Source organism: Monodelphis domestica, chromosome 3, assembly GCF_027887165.1.
Source record: "Monodelphis domestica isolate mMonDom1 chromosome 3, mMonDom1.pri, whole genome shotgun sequence".
In the NCBI taxonomy this organism is placed as follows: domain Eukaryota; kingdom Metazoa; phylum Chordata; class Mammalia; order Didelphimorphia; family Didelphidae; genus Monodelphis; species Monodelphis domestica.
In genome coordinates, this window is record NC_077229.1 from 480,886,663 (window position 1) to 480,901,544 (window position 14,882).

The 14,882-nt window shown below is 34.0% G+C and overlaps 1 protein-coding gene across 5 annotated transcripts in view; it reads right to left on the bottom strand.

The window, feature by feature from the left end:
* The window catches only part of LOC100010760 (fibrillin-2), a 170,558-nt gene extending 156,220 nt beyond the window's left edge, over positions 1–14,338 (bottom strand). Inside the window, exons 1-3 of one of the 5 annotated variants that reach the window (XM_056824700.1) lie at positions 14,120–14,338; positions 2,951–3,079; positions 2,015–2,140 (exon numbers count right to left, since the gene is read on the bottom strand). In XM_056824700.1, coding sequence (XP_056680678.1) covers positions 2,015–2,140; positions 2,951–2,972 — 148 coding nt within the window. In that variant the 5' untranslated portion in view covers positions 2,973–3,079; positions 14,120–14,338. The other 4 variants (XM_016431337.2, XM_056824701.1, XM_056824702.1 and 1 more) reach the window with 4 other exon arrangements.
* Positions 14,339–14,882: the final 544 nt, after the last annotated feature.

Below are 14,882 nucleotides of genomic sequence, written 5' to 3' on the forward strand. Positions count from 1 at the left end.
GTTATGTTTCTATGTAGAAATTAATCATTCTGTAATAATTCACATGAAAGAATCACTAAGAACTATCCAACAGCATAAGAGAATCTCAATTTATGAAGTCAATTTTCAAATTTCAAAGACAAGTGGATTTCTGTAATGACAAGTATATTTCTTTTTCTATACACTCTCCTGTCTGTTTCTGACAAAAGCCTCAACCCCTGGATGTTCTCAATTATTGTTTAGTTCAGTGCCAGTGAATTAAAGACAGAGATGACTAGAAAGGTATTTCTGATGTATACTCTTCCCCCCTCACTGGGTTTAGGGGAAGTATAATTGCAGTGGACAAAAAAAGACCAAAAAATACAGGAAAGTGGCAAGCCTACATGTAGACATTTATTTAATGCTTCTTTTCCTGTCTTTTTGCCCTTGAGAAATCTTTCTGCTCATCTAGTTTACTATAGGGTTTGGATATCCAATAAAATGCTGAGGACCCACTAACTGTACCTACCTAAGACTCTAACTACTTGTCTGAGAATACTTGAAATTAGTGTTGCAGAGTTTATTAGTATCAATTATTTTTAGTCCAGAGAGTCAGCCAGCTAACTGGATCATGGAGGAAAAAAGAAGTACAGTTGTTCTCTTATTTCCTCTAATTTCCCTTGAAACAATCTGGAAGTCAGGAGTTCCAGATCTGGAAACATATACCCTTTTTCCTTATCCTTCCAATACTGACTAAGTAGAAGGAATTTGGAATATCTGAAGCCGGGTTATCCATATACAAGTTATTAACAATTTGTATTTAATATGGGTGGCACCAGAATTTTTTTTTTTAATGTTTTGAGCAGTATTTCAAATCAGGCAATTCAGTCTGTGACTGTTGTACATCTCAAAAGTGGAGGAAGAATATTCTGCATACTTGTAGATTCAGTGCCGACTGGTGGCTAGTGGAGATAATGCAGCCTTTTAGCAGTCTTAAATGAGACTACTTAGCTGTAACTTTTGAAAAAGGCCATTTGTGAACTATTTAGACATTTTATTCCTTTGCTGGATAATAAAGTGATGCCCTGAAATTCAATAGAGTTAAGGCAGACAGTACACAAACTGATGTGGACTTCTACTGGGGCATTTCAATGATCTAAATATCATATAGACATATGCACTTATATGTGTACACATAGATTGTATTTATGTGTATATACATATATAGTGTGTATACACACACACACATATATATATATATTTAATTTTCATTCCTTATAAAACCAAAAGTTTAGCAATGTACATAAACAGAAAAGTTGATCTTAAATATATAAATGATAAATTTAGAAATTTGTATGTGACACAGGGAAAGGAAAGGAATAAGAAATTTATCAAGCAATGATTATATGCCAGGGACTGTGATAAACACTTTTAAAATATCTCATTTGATAGATATGGAGTCAGAGCCAAGATGAGAAGGGAACATTTTTACATGTATGTGCTCAGGGGTATGTAGAAACATTTGTGCAAGATCTTAAGGGCATAAGCAAAAAGACTTTTAAAACAGCATCATACACACACACACACACACACACATTTCTTTTCTCCTAGCATCTAGAACTTTTACTGCAAATGATAATATATAAGATCAAATAAAATCAATTGTAAAAAAAGCAATCTGAATATGGATGTGGAAGATCTGGATTTTTAAAATCTAAATTATGAAAGTTTTTTTACGAGTGGAAAATTCATCTTTAGAACTAAAAGAGACCCAAGAAACATCAGGTCCAATTTCCTCATCAGTGTAAGAATAAATTGACCCCCAGAGTGTCCAGAGTGCCCAGAGTGGTAAAATGGTTTCACTAAGGTAAAAAAAAAAGGCTTTTTATCCTCAGTCTTTCTTCCCAGAATCAAATCATAACCAGGTTTCTTGATTTCTAATCCAATACTCAAATTTAATGATAAAGAACAAATAATGTAGAAAGCATTATGGGTAGCTCCATTTTCTGACTAAGATTCATTTAATTTGGTGAATACACACTGGGGACAAACTCACCCACACAATCCTCATGTAATGATGATAGTTCATGTCCAAGTGGGCAGTCACATTCAAAGTTGCTTTCTGCATTCACACAGTCTCCACCTCTACAAAGTAGAGAGTTATGTTCACATTCATTAATGTCTGAAAAATAAATATTATCAATTAAATGATTTTTAGAAAAAATAGTTAAAAATGAGAAATGTAATAATTATCTTAAAATGAATGAACTTCAAAAATGAGATATATGTTTTTATTTATGAAAGCCCCTCCTTTGTCTTCTAATATAGTACTGGAAAAATATTATCTAATAAAAAGTCCTAATATAACTAAAATTACTATTTTATTAAGAAATTTAGTAGCTTGAGTGGAGAGGGTGGTGGTGGAGAAAAAGTACATATCACAAACTAGGCAAGGAAGGCAACACATTCATCACAAATTATTAGAAGAAAAGATTTTGTTTTCTAACTTTTAGTGTTAATTTTCAGGTTTTCTAAATGAATGTAAACTCTTGGGAACAGATAGCTGCTCTCCAATGAATATCCACTGAAGAGGCCAAATTAAATATTAGAACAGAAATTTATAATTTGCTCACTTAAAAGTGGGTTAAAACAACATATGATTAGGGTTGCAATAACTCAAAATTGAAGGTGTTATAAAACCTGGGCCAAGGGAATAATAATTCCAATAAAACGTTATAAATTTTAATATAAAACTGTGTGAACCTAGTTTATTTGTAGACTTTAGATTTCCATGAATAAATAGAATTCAGTATCATTATTTTACTCCCATTGAGATGTTGAGTTTTTAGTGAGCTAAAAGCAATCAAGGAACATATTTTTTTTTTGTTTCATCAATTTATTCTGTTACATCTTGGTCCACAGTTATGTGGCAAGCATAATGAGTCTATGCTACATTTGCTTCAAGTTTTGAGAGCAAGTCAACCATACTTACCCATACAGTTCTTCATCATCATGAACCCGATTTCATAGCCTTCAAAACATTCACACTCAAAACTGCCTGGAGTATTGACACAAGTACCACTTCCACAAAGGTCAGGGGAAATCTTGCATTCATCAATGTCTGATTTTAAAGAATAAAATGGACTGAAATGAACAAGAGTTAAAGGGTGAGATTTCACCTTTCAGGGGAATGTATAGCTCATTTGAAATATCAGGGAAGTCTGTGTCATGTAGGACAAAGATTTGTTCAGATAACCAGCAGCAGGGGGAATCAGGGGAGCTGAGCCTGGGGTTCATTCCTGTTCCCAACTGCCAAAACTGTCACTGGCAACTGGCAGAGTCACCTTTCTCTCTGTCAGAATTCTGGAACCAAGAGGGTAGTAGTTGTTGTTTTTAAAGAGACTTTATGTCTTCCTGGGTAGAAAATGACAAAATGTCAAGTGGAAGAAAAAGTTTAGCTATGGCGATGGCAACCAAAGTCGGATGGTGTTTTGAGATACTTCGGGAAGCTTTTATGGCAAATCTATTGTGTTGGCTGCAACAATAACAATAACAATACCTCCTTGATTGGGAACAGTTGAAGATGAGGTTCCTGTGAGCAGGGGTAGGATGTAACTCATTGGCAAAGGGATAGATTCAAAAGGGCAAGAATCATATTTATCTATTATCATACAAATACAAAATAGTAGTAGTATCCGAGGAATGACAATGAACTTTTTGTACTTTTATTTGCTGTTATGGATCTATAATATAATGTGTAATAGACTGCATTCTTTAAAAATATGAGTTATCATGCTTGCTAAATGAATGATATCTGATTAAGGTGTAGCTATTCAGTGTACCTATACACAACAGAGAAAGAACTTGGCATAAAGAGAATTGATTTATATTCCTGATCTGATAAAATTATTGATTAGACAAAATTCAACATATGACCCTTGTTTTTGAAAGTAGAAAAGCCTTCTGCTATGTAGTGTTTTAATATGTTTCAATTTTAAAATACTTCTCAAAGGAATCGAGCATTTGCTTTAAAAAAAATCTTATATAAATAATGTGTTCAGTCCTTAAAATTTTTTCTTGGCATTCTTGCAAGGAAACTTTTTCCTTTTTATTTCTTTACTTCTTCAGTTATAAACAGTACTTAAACTATTTAAATAAACCATTGTCAATTAAAATTAGAAGGGAAATCAGCTAACTGGGAATATTTCCAGTAAAACTTTTTCATAAAGATCTTACATAAACATATATAAAAATTTGATTCAAATTTGTAAGAAAGATTAATGTTTAAAGGATATATGAACATGCAATTTTTAAAGAAAGTAATCTATCAACAACCATATGAAAAAATATTAAGATGATAAATAATTTGAGAAAAGCAAATCTAGGTTCTAACTCTTACCCATCACACTGGCATGACAAAAGGAAAAAGGATCATTGTTGGAAATGCTATCTGAACACAGGCATACCAATGTGGGTGTTACTGGAGTTCTTAACTGGCCTAGCCATTTGGGAAAACGATTTGGAACTATAATTAAAAAAACACCAAATTTTGCATCCTCTTTAACCCACCATATGAATCTGTACCCCAAGTGGATCAGATGAAAAGGGAAATTACTCATATATATGAGTATAGTGCAATTACTTTTTATTATAGAAAAGAATTGGAAAATAGTATGTCCATCAACTGAGGAAAGGCTGAACAAATTTAAGTGTATGAATGTAATAGAATATGATAGCGCTATAAGAAATGATTAAAAAGGTTACATGAAGACTTACAGAGTGAAATGACTAGGATAAAGAACTATTTCTACATTAACAAAAACATCATAATGAAAAATAATTTTGAAAGACTTAAGAACACTGATTAATAATTCTAGCGAACAGACAATAAAGCATGCTACCCACCTTGTGACAGAATGGTGATGGATTCAAGGTATGCAATGAGACATATTTTCACTGTTAACAAAGTCACTAAATAGTAATGCATGAGGCTCAATCAGTGAAGATGCCCAGTCAATAGAGGTGTCTTGTGTGAGGAACATCAAGGAAACTAGTGTTACTGGATCAAAATGTATATGAAGGGGGACGATTTAAGATGGAAGAAGACTGTAAGGTTGAGAGAAAAGGACAGGAGATTATGGAGGGCTTAAATCCCCCAAAGCAGATTTATATCTGCTCCTGAAGGTGATAGGAAGTTTACTGAGTAGGTGGTGTACGTGACATGGTCAGACTTTTGCTTTAGGAGGATCACATTAATAGATGAGTGGAAGATGGATTGGAGTGACAAGACATTTGTGGAGGGAAAATCAATCAGCAGGTGTTTGAAATAGTCTAGGTGTGAAGTAATGAAGGTTTGCATTAACATGGTGGCAATGTCAGTAGAGGGAAGTCAGGGGTGGGAGTGGTTGGTATGTAAGCAATTGTTATTTGTTATCAAATTATCAGATTGCCTTGTCAATAGGTGGAAATGGTAATGAGAATTAGGATTTGAAGAGAACACTTATATTGTGAGGTTGAATAACAGGAATAGTTGGTGGTCCACATCTAGGTCACAAAAATGTTTAGAAGTGGGGAAGTTTCTGGGGAAAAGACAATAAATTCAGTTTGGGCAAGTTGAGTCTAATATGCAGTTTTAGACAAGAGATTGGAGATAAGAAGAGAAGTTAAGAACTGAGTAATTATATTGTAGAATCATCAACAGAAGGATGACAAATCCAAGGAATTAAATGTGGGAATTTGTTTTGCTTAACCACACATGTGATTACAAATATGTTACAAATATGTGTTACAAAAAAGTGTTTTGGTCTGATTGGGGGGCGCAGTTAGGAGGGAGAGGTAGAAGGGATAGGGTATCTAAGGGAAAAAATGGAAAGAAATATATAGATGAGAACAGAAGATGGCCAAAAAAAAAGGAAGCATGTCAACTTGAAAAAGCTACATGTTGAATTACTATATATTTTAAAAGGAAAAACGAGGTGTACAGATAAAATTTCACATACAATCTCTTTTTTCTTTTCTACTACGTATATGGAAATGATGTTTGTTAGTGTAAAAAAAAAAGAAAAATATTTAGTGATTTGATGAGAGCTCTGACATTTACTAGATATGTGACCATAGGCAAATCACTTAACATTTCTAACACTCAGAAACTTTGTAAAATGGAGAACTGAAAAAGTTGAAATGAGGAGACCATTTTGTAATCTTTAAATTATTATATAAATTATGTTTATATCTTCCTTCTCCTCCTCTTCTTTTTTCCTTTATCCTTTCTTCCCTGCTATAAGTTACAATTCTGATAACCATGCAGAAAATATGACTTTCAGTTACCTTACTTGACACAATAGTTCTTGTATTCATTATATTAATAGTACATATGCTTTCTGTAACATGCTTCAGAAATAGATGCAAAAACTGAAGATTCTGGGAAAAGATTCTAACAAAGCTGAATTAATCTCTATGGTGATGAGGTGATGACTTCAAGCAATGATATTCCTAGGGTCAAAACCAAGCAGAGCAGCCAATGAAAAAATCATCTAGATGTGTCTCAGTATCTCTCCCTTAATGTCTTCCCAGAGAGCCAAATGATATTTTTAAGAAAATGATGAATAAGAGAAAAATGTTGCAAAACTGTCCAATACATTGAAAAAGCCTGAAAATATATGAAATTGTCCATGCCAATTAACCTTTGCAAAGGAGGGTGTGTTGTATCTTCTTGTCACACTTGTTCTTTGTAATATTTTTATGGTTGTTTCTCAAATTTACATGATTGTAGTCATTGTGTATATTGTTTTCTTGGATCTGCTTACTTGCATCAGTTTATGGAAGTTTTTAGAAGTTTCTCTAGATTATATTCGTCATTTCTTACAGCATAGTAACATTCTTTTACATTCAAATGTCACAATTTGTTTAGCCAATGTTGAATCAATGGGTTTCTAATTTTTTCCCAGTTTCCCTACTAGAAAAAAAGTGTTACTATAAATAATCTGTTGCATAACGGGGACATTTTTTTAAATCAATAATCTGCTAGTACTGCACAGTAATAGTGTTGAAGCTGGTGTCCAGAAAACTTGAGTTCAAGTCTGACCTCAGATGTTTAATTAGCTGTGTAACCCTGGGCAAATCACTTACTTAACCTCTATTTCCTTTAAAATTCTCATCTTTTAAGCTGGAGAAAGAAATAAAAAACCATGTCAGTATCTCTGCCAAGAAAATCCCAAGTGGGTTCAACTCAACAGAAATGACTGAACAACATCTACTTAAAAAATTATTAAAAGAATTTATTTCATGGTTAGCTCATCTTCTCCTCCTCCTTGCACTGTAGAAGGTGCATGCAGCAAATAGATATGCATATATAATGTCTTTTATATTTCCATTTTTCTGTTTATTCTTTGGAGGTAAAAATTCACAAATTATTCTTCAAGTATTAAATCAATAAGCCATATATTATATTCTCTTGGTTCTATTCATTTCACTCTTCGTTATCTCATGTAGTTCTTTCCAATTAAAAAAATATTCTACTCCTCTTTTCTTATATCACAGTAGTGTTCCTTCACAATAAAATACCACAATTTATTTAGCCATTCTCCAACTGATGGACATCTGCTAAAGTTTCAATTCTTTGCCACCACAAAGAGAGCTGCTATAAATATTTTGGAAATATAGGTTCTTTCCCCTTTTCCTGGATCTCCTTGGGAAATAGACCTAGTAATTGTATTGTTAAGACTAAGTATATAGTCTTATACTCTGGATGTAATTTCCAATTTGCTCTCCAAAATGATTGAATCAGTCACAGCTTCACCAACAATGAATTAGTATTTCCATTTTTCCACATTCCCTCTATCATTTGTCATTTTGCCCTTTTCTCATTTTAGCCAACTTGATACATGTGAGATGATACCTCAAAATTGTTTTGGTTTGCATTTCTCTAATCAGTGATTTAGAGCATTTTTTTCATGTACCTATATATGACTGATTTTTAGGTCAGAGAGGCTGTCTTACAAGAAATTTTCCCCAATTTTCTTCTTTCCTTCTAATCTTGGCAACATTTGTCTTATTTGTACAAAAAAAACTTTTAAAATGTAGTATAATCAAAATTATCACAGTGAAAGGAGCAGAACCAGGAGAACATTATACATAGAGACCATACACTGTGGTACAATCGAATGTAATAAACTTCTCTACTAGCAGCAATGCAATGATCCAGGACAATTCTGAGGGACTTATGAGAAAGAACACTATCCACATCCAGAGGAAGAACTGTGGGAACAGACATACAGAAGAAAAACAACTGCTTGATCACATGGGTTGATAGGGATATGATTGGGGATGTAGACTCTAAATAATCAACCTTAATGCAAATATCAATAATAGGGAAATAGGTCTTGATCAATGACACATATAAAACTCACTGGAATTGTGTGTAGACTGTGGGAGGTGGTTGGGGAAATGGGTAGGAAAGAACATGAATCTTGTAACCATGGAAAAATATTCTAAATTAATTAAAATTTTCCAAATTTTAAAAATTAAAAAATTTAATCAACTAATTAAAATTTAAATAAAAATACAATTATCTATTTTGTATCTCACAATCTCTTTCTCACTCATTCATAAACTCTTCTCCTATCCATAAAACTGACAGATAATATATTCTTTATTCTTCTATTTGCTTATATCTCCTTTTTTATCTATATCATGCATCCATTTTTATATTATCTTAGTGAATGGTGTAAGATAATTGTCTATACCTAATTTCTGCCAAACTTCATTCTGACTGTCCAAACAATTTTTTAAAAATTATTTATTTACTTAGAATATTTTTCCATGGTTACATGATTCATGTTCTTTCCCTCTCCTCTTTTCTCCCCCTCCCAGAGCTGACAAGCAGCTCCACTGGGTTATACATATATCATTGTTCAAAACCTATTTACATATTATTATTTTCAATAGAGTGATCTTTTAACACCAAAACCCCAATGATATAACCATCAAACCATGTGATTGATCATATGTTTTTCTTATGCATTTCTACCCCCACAGTTCTTTCTCTGACTGTGGATAGCATGCATTCTTTCTCATAAATTCCTCTGGATTGTCCTGGATCATTGTATTGCTACTAGTAGAAAAGTCTGTTATATTTGATTGTGCCACAATGTCTCCATTTACAATTTTTCCTGGTTTGCTCCTTTTGCTCTGCATCAATTCCTGGAGGTCTTTCCAGTACACATGGAATTTCTCCAGTTCATTACTCCTCTCAGCATAATGGTATTCCATCACCATCAGATACCACAATTTGTTCAGGCATTCCCCAATAGATGGGCATCCCCTCGTTTTCTAATATTTTTGGCACCACAAAGAGCATGGCTATAAATATTTTTGTACAAATCTTTTTCCTTATTATCTCTTTGGGGTACAAACCCAGCAGGGATCTATGACTGGATCAAAGGGCAGACAGTCTTTTAGTTCCCTTTGGGCATAGTTCCAAATTGCCCTCCAGAATGGCTGGACCAATTCACAACACCAGCAGTGTTTTAGTGTTCCAATATGTCTAAATAATTTTAATCAAATAGTGATTTCTTATCCCAATATCCTAGATCTATAATTTTCTTAAATACAATATTACCATAATGTTTTACTGTTTGTTTTGTGTCTATACTGTTTGCCTGTTCTACCTTTCTATTTCTTAGTCAGTACCAAATAGTTTTGATAATTACTGCTTTATAATACAGTTTAAAATTTGGTACTGCTAGACTTGTTCACATTTTTTCCCAATAATTCTCTTAATAATCTTGATCTTTAACTCTTCCAAATGAATTTTACTTTTTATTTTTTTCTAGTTCAATAAAAATAATTTCTGGTCATTTGAATGGTATGATATTGAATAAGCAGATTAGTTTAGTTGGGATTTTCATTTTAATTATGTTGGCTATGCCCATCCACAAACAATATTTCTCCAATTATTTAGCTCTTACTTTATTTCTGTATAAAAATTGTTTTAGAATTATGTTCATGTAGTTCCTGGTTTGTTTTGGCAGATATGCTCCCAGGTATTTATTCTGTCCATGATTATTTCTCTTCTTAAAGAAATTTATCAGTAATATATAGAAATGCTGATGATTTGTGACTTTATTTTATATCCTACTACTTACTAAAATTATTGATAGTTTCCACTAATTTTAGGGGAATCCCTAGGATTTTCCACATTTACCATCATGCCATTTGCAAAAAGAAATTGTTTTATTACTTTTTTGACCATTGTAATTTTTCCAATGTCTTTTTCTTCTCATTGCTATTGTTAGCATTTCTAATATCCAGTTAAATAATATTGGTGATAATATGTATATTGAGTTCACTCCTGATCTTATTAAGACTTCTTGCTAATCCCCATTACAAATAATATATGCTGATGGTTTTAGGTAGATATTTCTTATCATTTTAAGAAAAAGTACATTTATACTTATGCTTTCTAGTGTTTTAATAGGAATGAGTGTTTTATTTTATCAAAGGCTTTTTTGCATCTATTGATTTAATCATGATTTTTATTAACTTGATATTTTTTGTTGATAGTTTTATTTATATTAAACCATCAGTCACAATTTATAATCTTTGTGATGTATTTTTGTAGTTTCCTAACTAGTATTTTATTTAAGATTTTACTTCTATATTCACTAAAGCAATTGGTCTACAATTTTCTTTCTCCATTTTTGCTCTTTCTGGTTTAGGTATCAGCATCTTGATTGTTTTATTACAGTAGATTCTAATATATTTTTAGAAGTTATCTAAAATGATAAAATGATTTCATTTAATCTTGCTAAAGAATAACAAAACATTTTGGAAGAGGAATGAAAATACAGTATTCAGTTATTAATTTCCTCTTATCATTTTATGCACTTTCCTAAGGAAAAGATCACTTCTGAGTATGCCCCTATTTACTTTTGGAGTTGAATCAGAAAAAGCAAAAATGAAAAGAAAATGATCATGTGAAATGAGCTCAGTTTACTTCCTGATGAACACCAACAAATTAAAGAGGCAAGATTGTTCTTGTAGATATCAGTGGCATGTGGATTGCTTTCATATTCATTTATATTTGTAATCCAGAAGGAAAGGTTTATTAGAATAGCTACATGTTTCTACAAAATATTATTCAAACAAATGTTGCTATAAATCTTATGATGTGATAGATTCCTGGTAAATTTGTACCCTTGCATTTTATATCTATTTGACAAAAAGTCCAAGTCCATATTTTAGAATGTGCTTGTATGCCTCTGGGTAGATGGATGTGAGGTGGCTGAAAAAATTTAAATATTATGAAGCTGTTTAGCAAGTAAATCTTTTACACATTAGAAAAACTTTAAATAAATTATATTTAATTTCTTCCTATAATAAAATATGATTATCCTGTGGGGTAAATTCAAATTCTGATTCTTTTCTAGTTCTTTAAAGAAAATTAATGTTACCAAACAAAACATTGAGAATTATTGTTTCTGCCATTTTAGAAGAATTAAAGTCCTTTTAGAAACAAGGTATTGCAATGTTGGTTTTAATTCCATAATCTTATATATATATATGTATATCAATATAGAAATAAGGATTGAAACTAACACTATGCATGATATTCTCCTTAAGCCTTTAGGATACCAAATATTTTTCACCTTATTCACTTTTAGAAATGATACATTTGTTTATACTTTAATAAATTTCTATGGGAAAATATTAAAAATTTATGAGTATTTAATTTAATAGTCTTATGTAATGCCTTCTACTATGTGTGTGTGTGTGTGTGTGTGTGTGTGTGTGTGTGTGTGTGTGTGTGTGTGTATACTACTAGTATAGGAACCAAATCAAATCAGTTACCTTATTCTAAATAGCAGTTCCTATTGTAGGTTAAGAATGAAATATACTTAAAAGATGCTTATATTCTTAAGAAGTGACTAAGGAAAAATAACAAATATATAAAGTTAAAGCTGTCTGCCACACAAAATTTAAAAAGTACTAACTAGAAAGGGTAACTTTTTATAAAGAATGAAGATTCTCCAGGTAAATTCTGTTTCTTAATAGCTTCTTTTCCTATCTGGATAATTATCTTCTTGGGATATAAATCCATTAGCAGAATCATTGGGAAAAAGAATACTGCCATTTCAATAGAACATTTCAAATATACTTCTGTGATCCTGTTTGCTCAAATCAGTTGCTCTTTTTGTTTGTTTCTTTGGCAAGACTTGCCACCATAGATTTATGTTTTTTTTTATTCTGCCTAAATAAAATCATAACTTCTAATTTCTCTATTTTTATTGCTCTCTTGAACCAGCTGTGTGACCATTCCAAATTCAATCTACTTACAGACCTTTGTTTGTTGGCTTGCCTGCTTTTGGGGGAGGAATGAAACGTGGAGAATTCCCATATGAACTACTTTAATTAGGAAAGACAGATAGGAATAATGGCAGTAGTAGTCGTGTAGATGTTTACTGGACATCCTATTCAAAGTGTCTAACAGATGGCTGGAAATGTGAGATTGGAGGTCAACTATAAGGAACATTTGAGAATCATTGGCATAGGATGGAGAGTATGAAGACTCAGAGAAGTAGGATAGCATTAAAACAAGCTCATGTTCAGGTCCTGGTTGGGACCCAGGGACAGAAATGTCGGAGATAGAGTGTTGTCTGCCTACCCTCTGAGCAAATCCTGCTGGCCTAGCTTTCTGACTCTGTGGCTTGCTGGGCTTCCAGCTTGCTGGAAGGAGACTTGGCGCCCTCCTCCAAAAAATCCAGGACAAGGGCAGACGCTGTCAATCACAAAATACAGCTGTAGCTTCTGAAGTGGTGATGGCAGCTGCTGGGGCTGCACCTTGTGTCCAGAATGCCATACACCACAATCGCACAAAAAAGTTTCAAACCGAATTTCTTTCTCCCATTCTGAAAATACAAAAACGACGGAGACTGAAGGCCATGCAGTAGAGTGGTAAAGAAAAAAAATGACTCCTTTAAAAAAATAATAAGGCATTATAATCACAATCACTTCTACACCCAGAAAAACAATTACACTTAGATCCAGGGCTTTTTTTTTTTTTTCGTGAGCTCCCGTATTTCCACGGGGGCTATCTTGCCACCCCTCACCTTGCTTCCCTTCGTTTTCAAGAACAAGCGCAGTGGCCAATCTCTTCTTGGTCGGTTTTGCATTCCCAGCGGAGAATCACCCCAACTCCCGAAAGAAGAACCACCCAAGGATGGGAATGAACAAAAACGCATATTGTAATTGTATAATGAAAAATAAGCCCAAAACAAACAACAGCAAACAAACAAACAAAAACCAAACCTTTAAGACGCTTAAAAATAAAATGGCCAGGTAGACCCAGCCACTTGGTTTTCTAGCAATTGAGACGACGTTTAAGATGGGAAAAAGGAAAAATGTTCAGAATCATTTTCTGACTGTAAAAGGAGCTAGAAGTGCAGTAGAGGCAGTGGCAGCTCTAGAATCAGTGAAGAAAGAAAAGAAGCCAGGGTTAAAAAAGGAAATACAAGATACTACGTGTCCAACATGCACATTTTGAGACTGTAAACTTTTTGGCCAAGGCTGGGGGCTGTCTTTGGGGGCCTGGAGTGTAGCTCCGAATACATGGGGCCTGAGGAGAGGTAGAGTGGAGAGGTTGGGGGAAAGGAAAAGAAAGAGCTGGGAGTGGAGGAACCTATACCAGAATAGGATTTGTGAGGTGTGGTTAGGAGAGGAAATGAATCAGGAGAGGAGAAAGGGAATCTGGCGAAAAGGTGCACATCTGCGGGAGAGGAAGGAAAATGAGGAGCGGGAAAGAGGTGATTTGACGAAGACCTCAGTCTGAGGATGAGAATAAGGAGGAAACCGGCGAGAGTAATTTACTAGATTAAGTAAGGGGCAGAAGAAGCATTGATCTGTTCCGTCTTAGTTCCTTTCAGTTAGTCAACCCGTGTAAAGGCAGCTGACACAGGAAGATCTATGAAGAGGGACCACTTTCTTTCCTCTGGAAGCTACTCGTCCTTGTCTTTTGGTTCACAGCTACTTTGCTATCCTGTCATTGTGGTCCCTTTCCGTTAGTGTTTTCACGATTTTCGGGCTTTTGTTCTGATTGAGGAGAGTGGGTAGGAAGTGGGGAAGGGAATGAATGGGAGGAGGGATATTATATTAGCTCACCCACCAGGTAAGGATGGTGGCAGTTAAATCAAGCCATTATTTCCTTTCCTCCATGTCCTTTAAGGGTGAGAGGCGTCAATCCAAACTTTAATCTTGTAGGTTTGAAAACCTACAAGAAAATTTCCCATGAACAAGAAACAAGCCCAGTTATCATGGGGAAAGTACTGTGAATTAGAAGTTCAAAGACGGCTGAGAAGGAGCTGCAGTAATAAACGGAATAAAGTGGTGGGCTGGGATTGAGGAGGGGGAGGAAGGGGGATAAGAAAATGAGTGCGCAAGCGCCAAGAGGAGAGCTCACGTGTCTGTGTGTCCCACGTGTTAGTCATAGAGAAGTAGGAAATGTGCTTTGAAGTACAAAGTCCTCCTACTTATCTAATGGGGGGGGGGGGGGGAGGAGGGAAAGGAAATTGTAGGCAGCCATGAACCGGAGGTCAAATATTCAAAGGTCAGCTTTAAGGAAAATTTGAGAATCATTGGCATTGGGATGATAATTAAATCTATGAGTTCACCAACTGAAGTACCACAGGAAAATAGAAGAAGGCTCAAAACAAACTCCTGTGGCATATCCACAGTTAAGTGACATGATCTGGATGAAGAGGTTGAGGAATAGTCAGGTAGCTATAAAGAGAGCCAGGAGAAAGTGGTGAACAGAAAACCTAGGGTTTAAAGAGTATTAAAGAAAAGAGGGTGACCAAAAGTGTCAAAGACTGAAGATGGGTCAAGAATGAGGACTAAGAAAAAAGCAATTAATAGAATGATGAGATCAG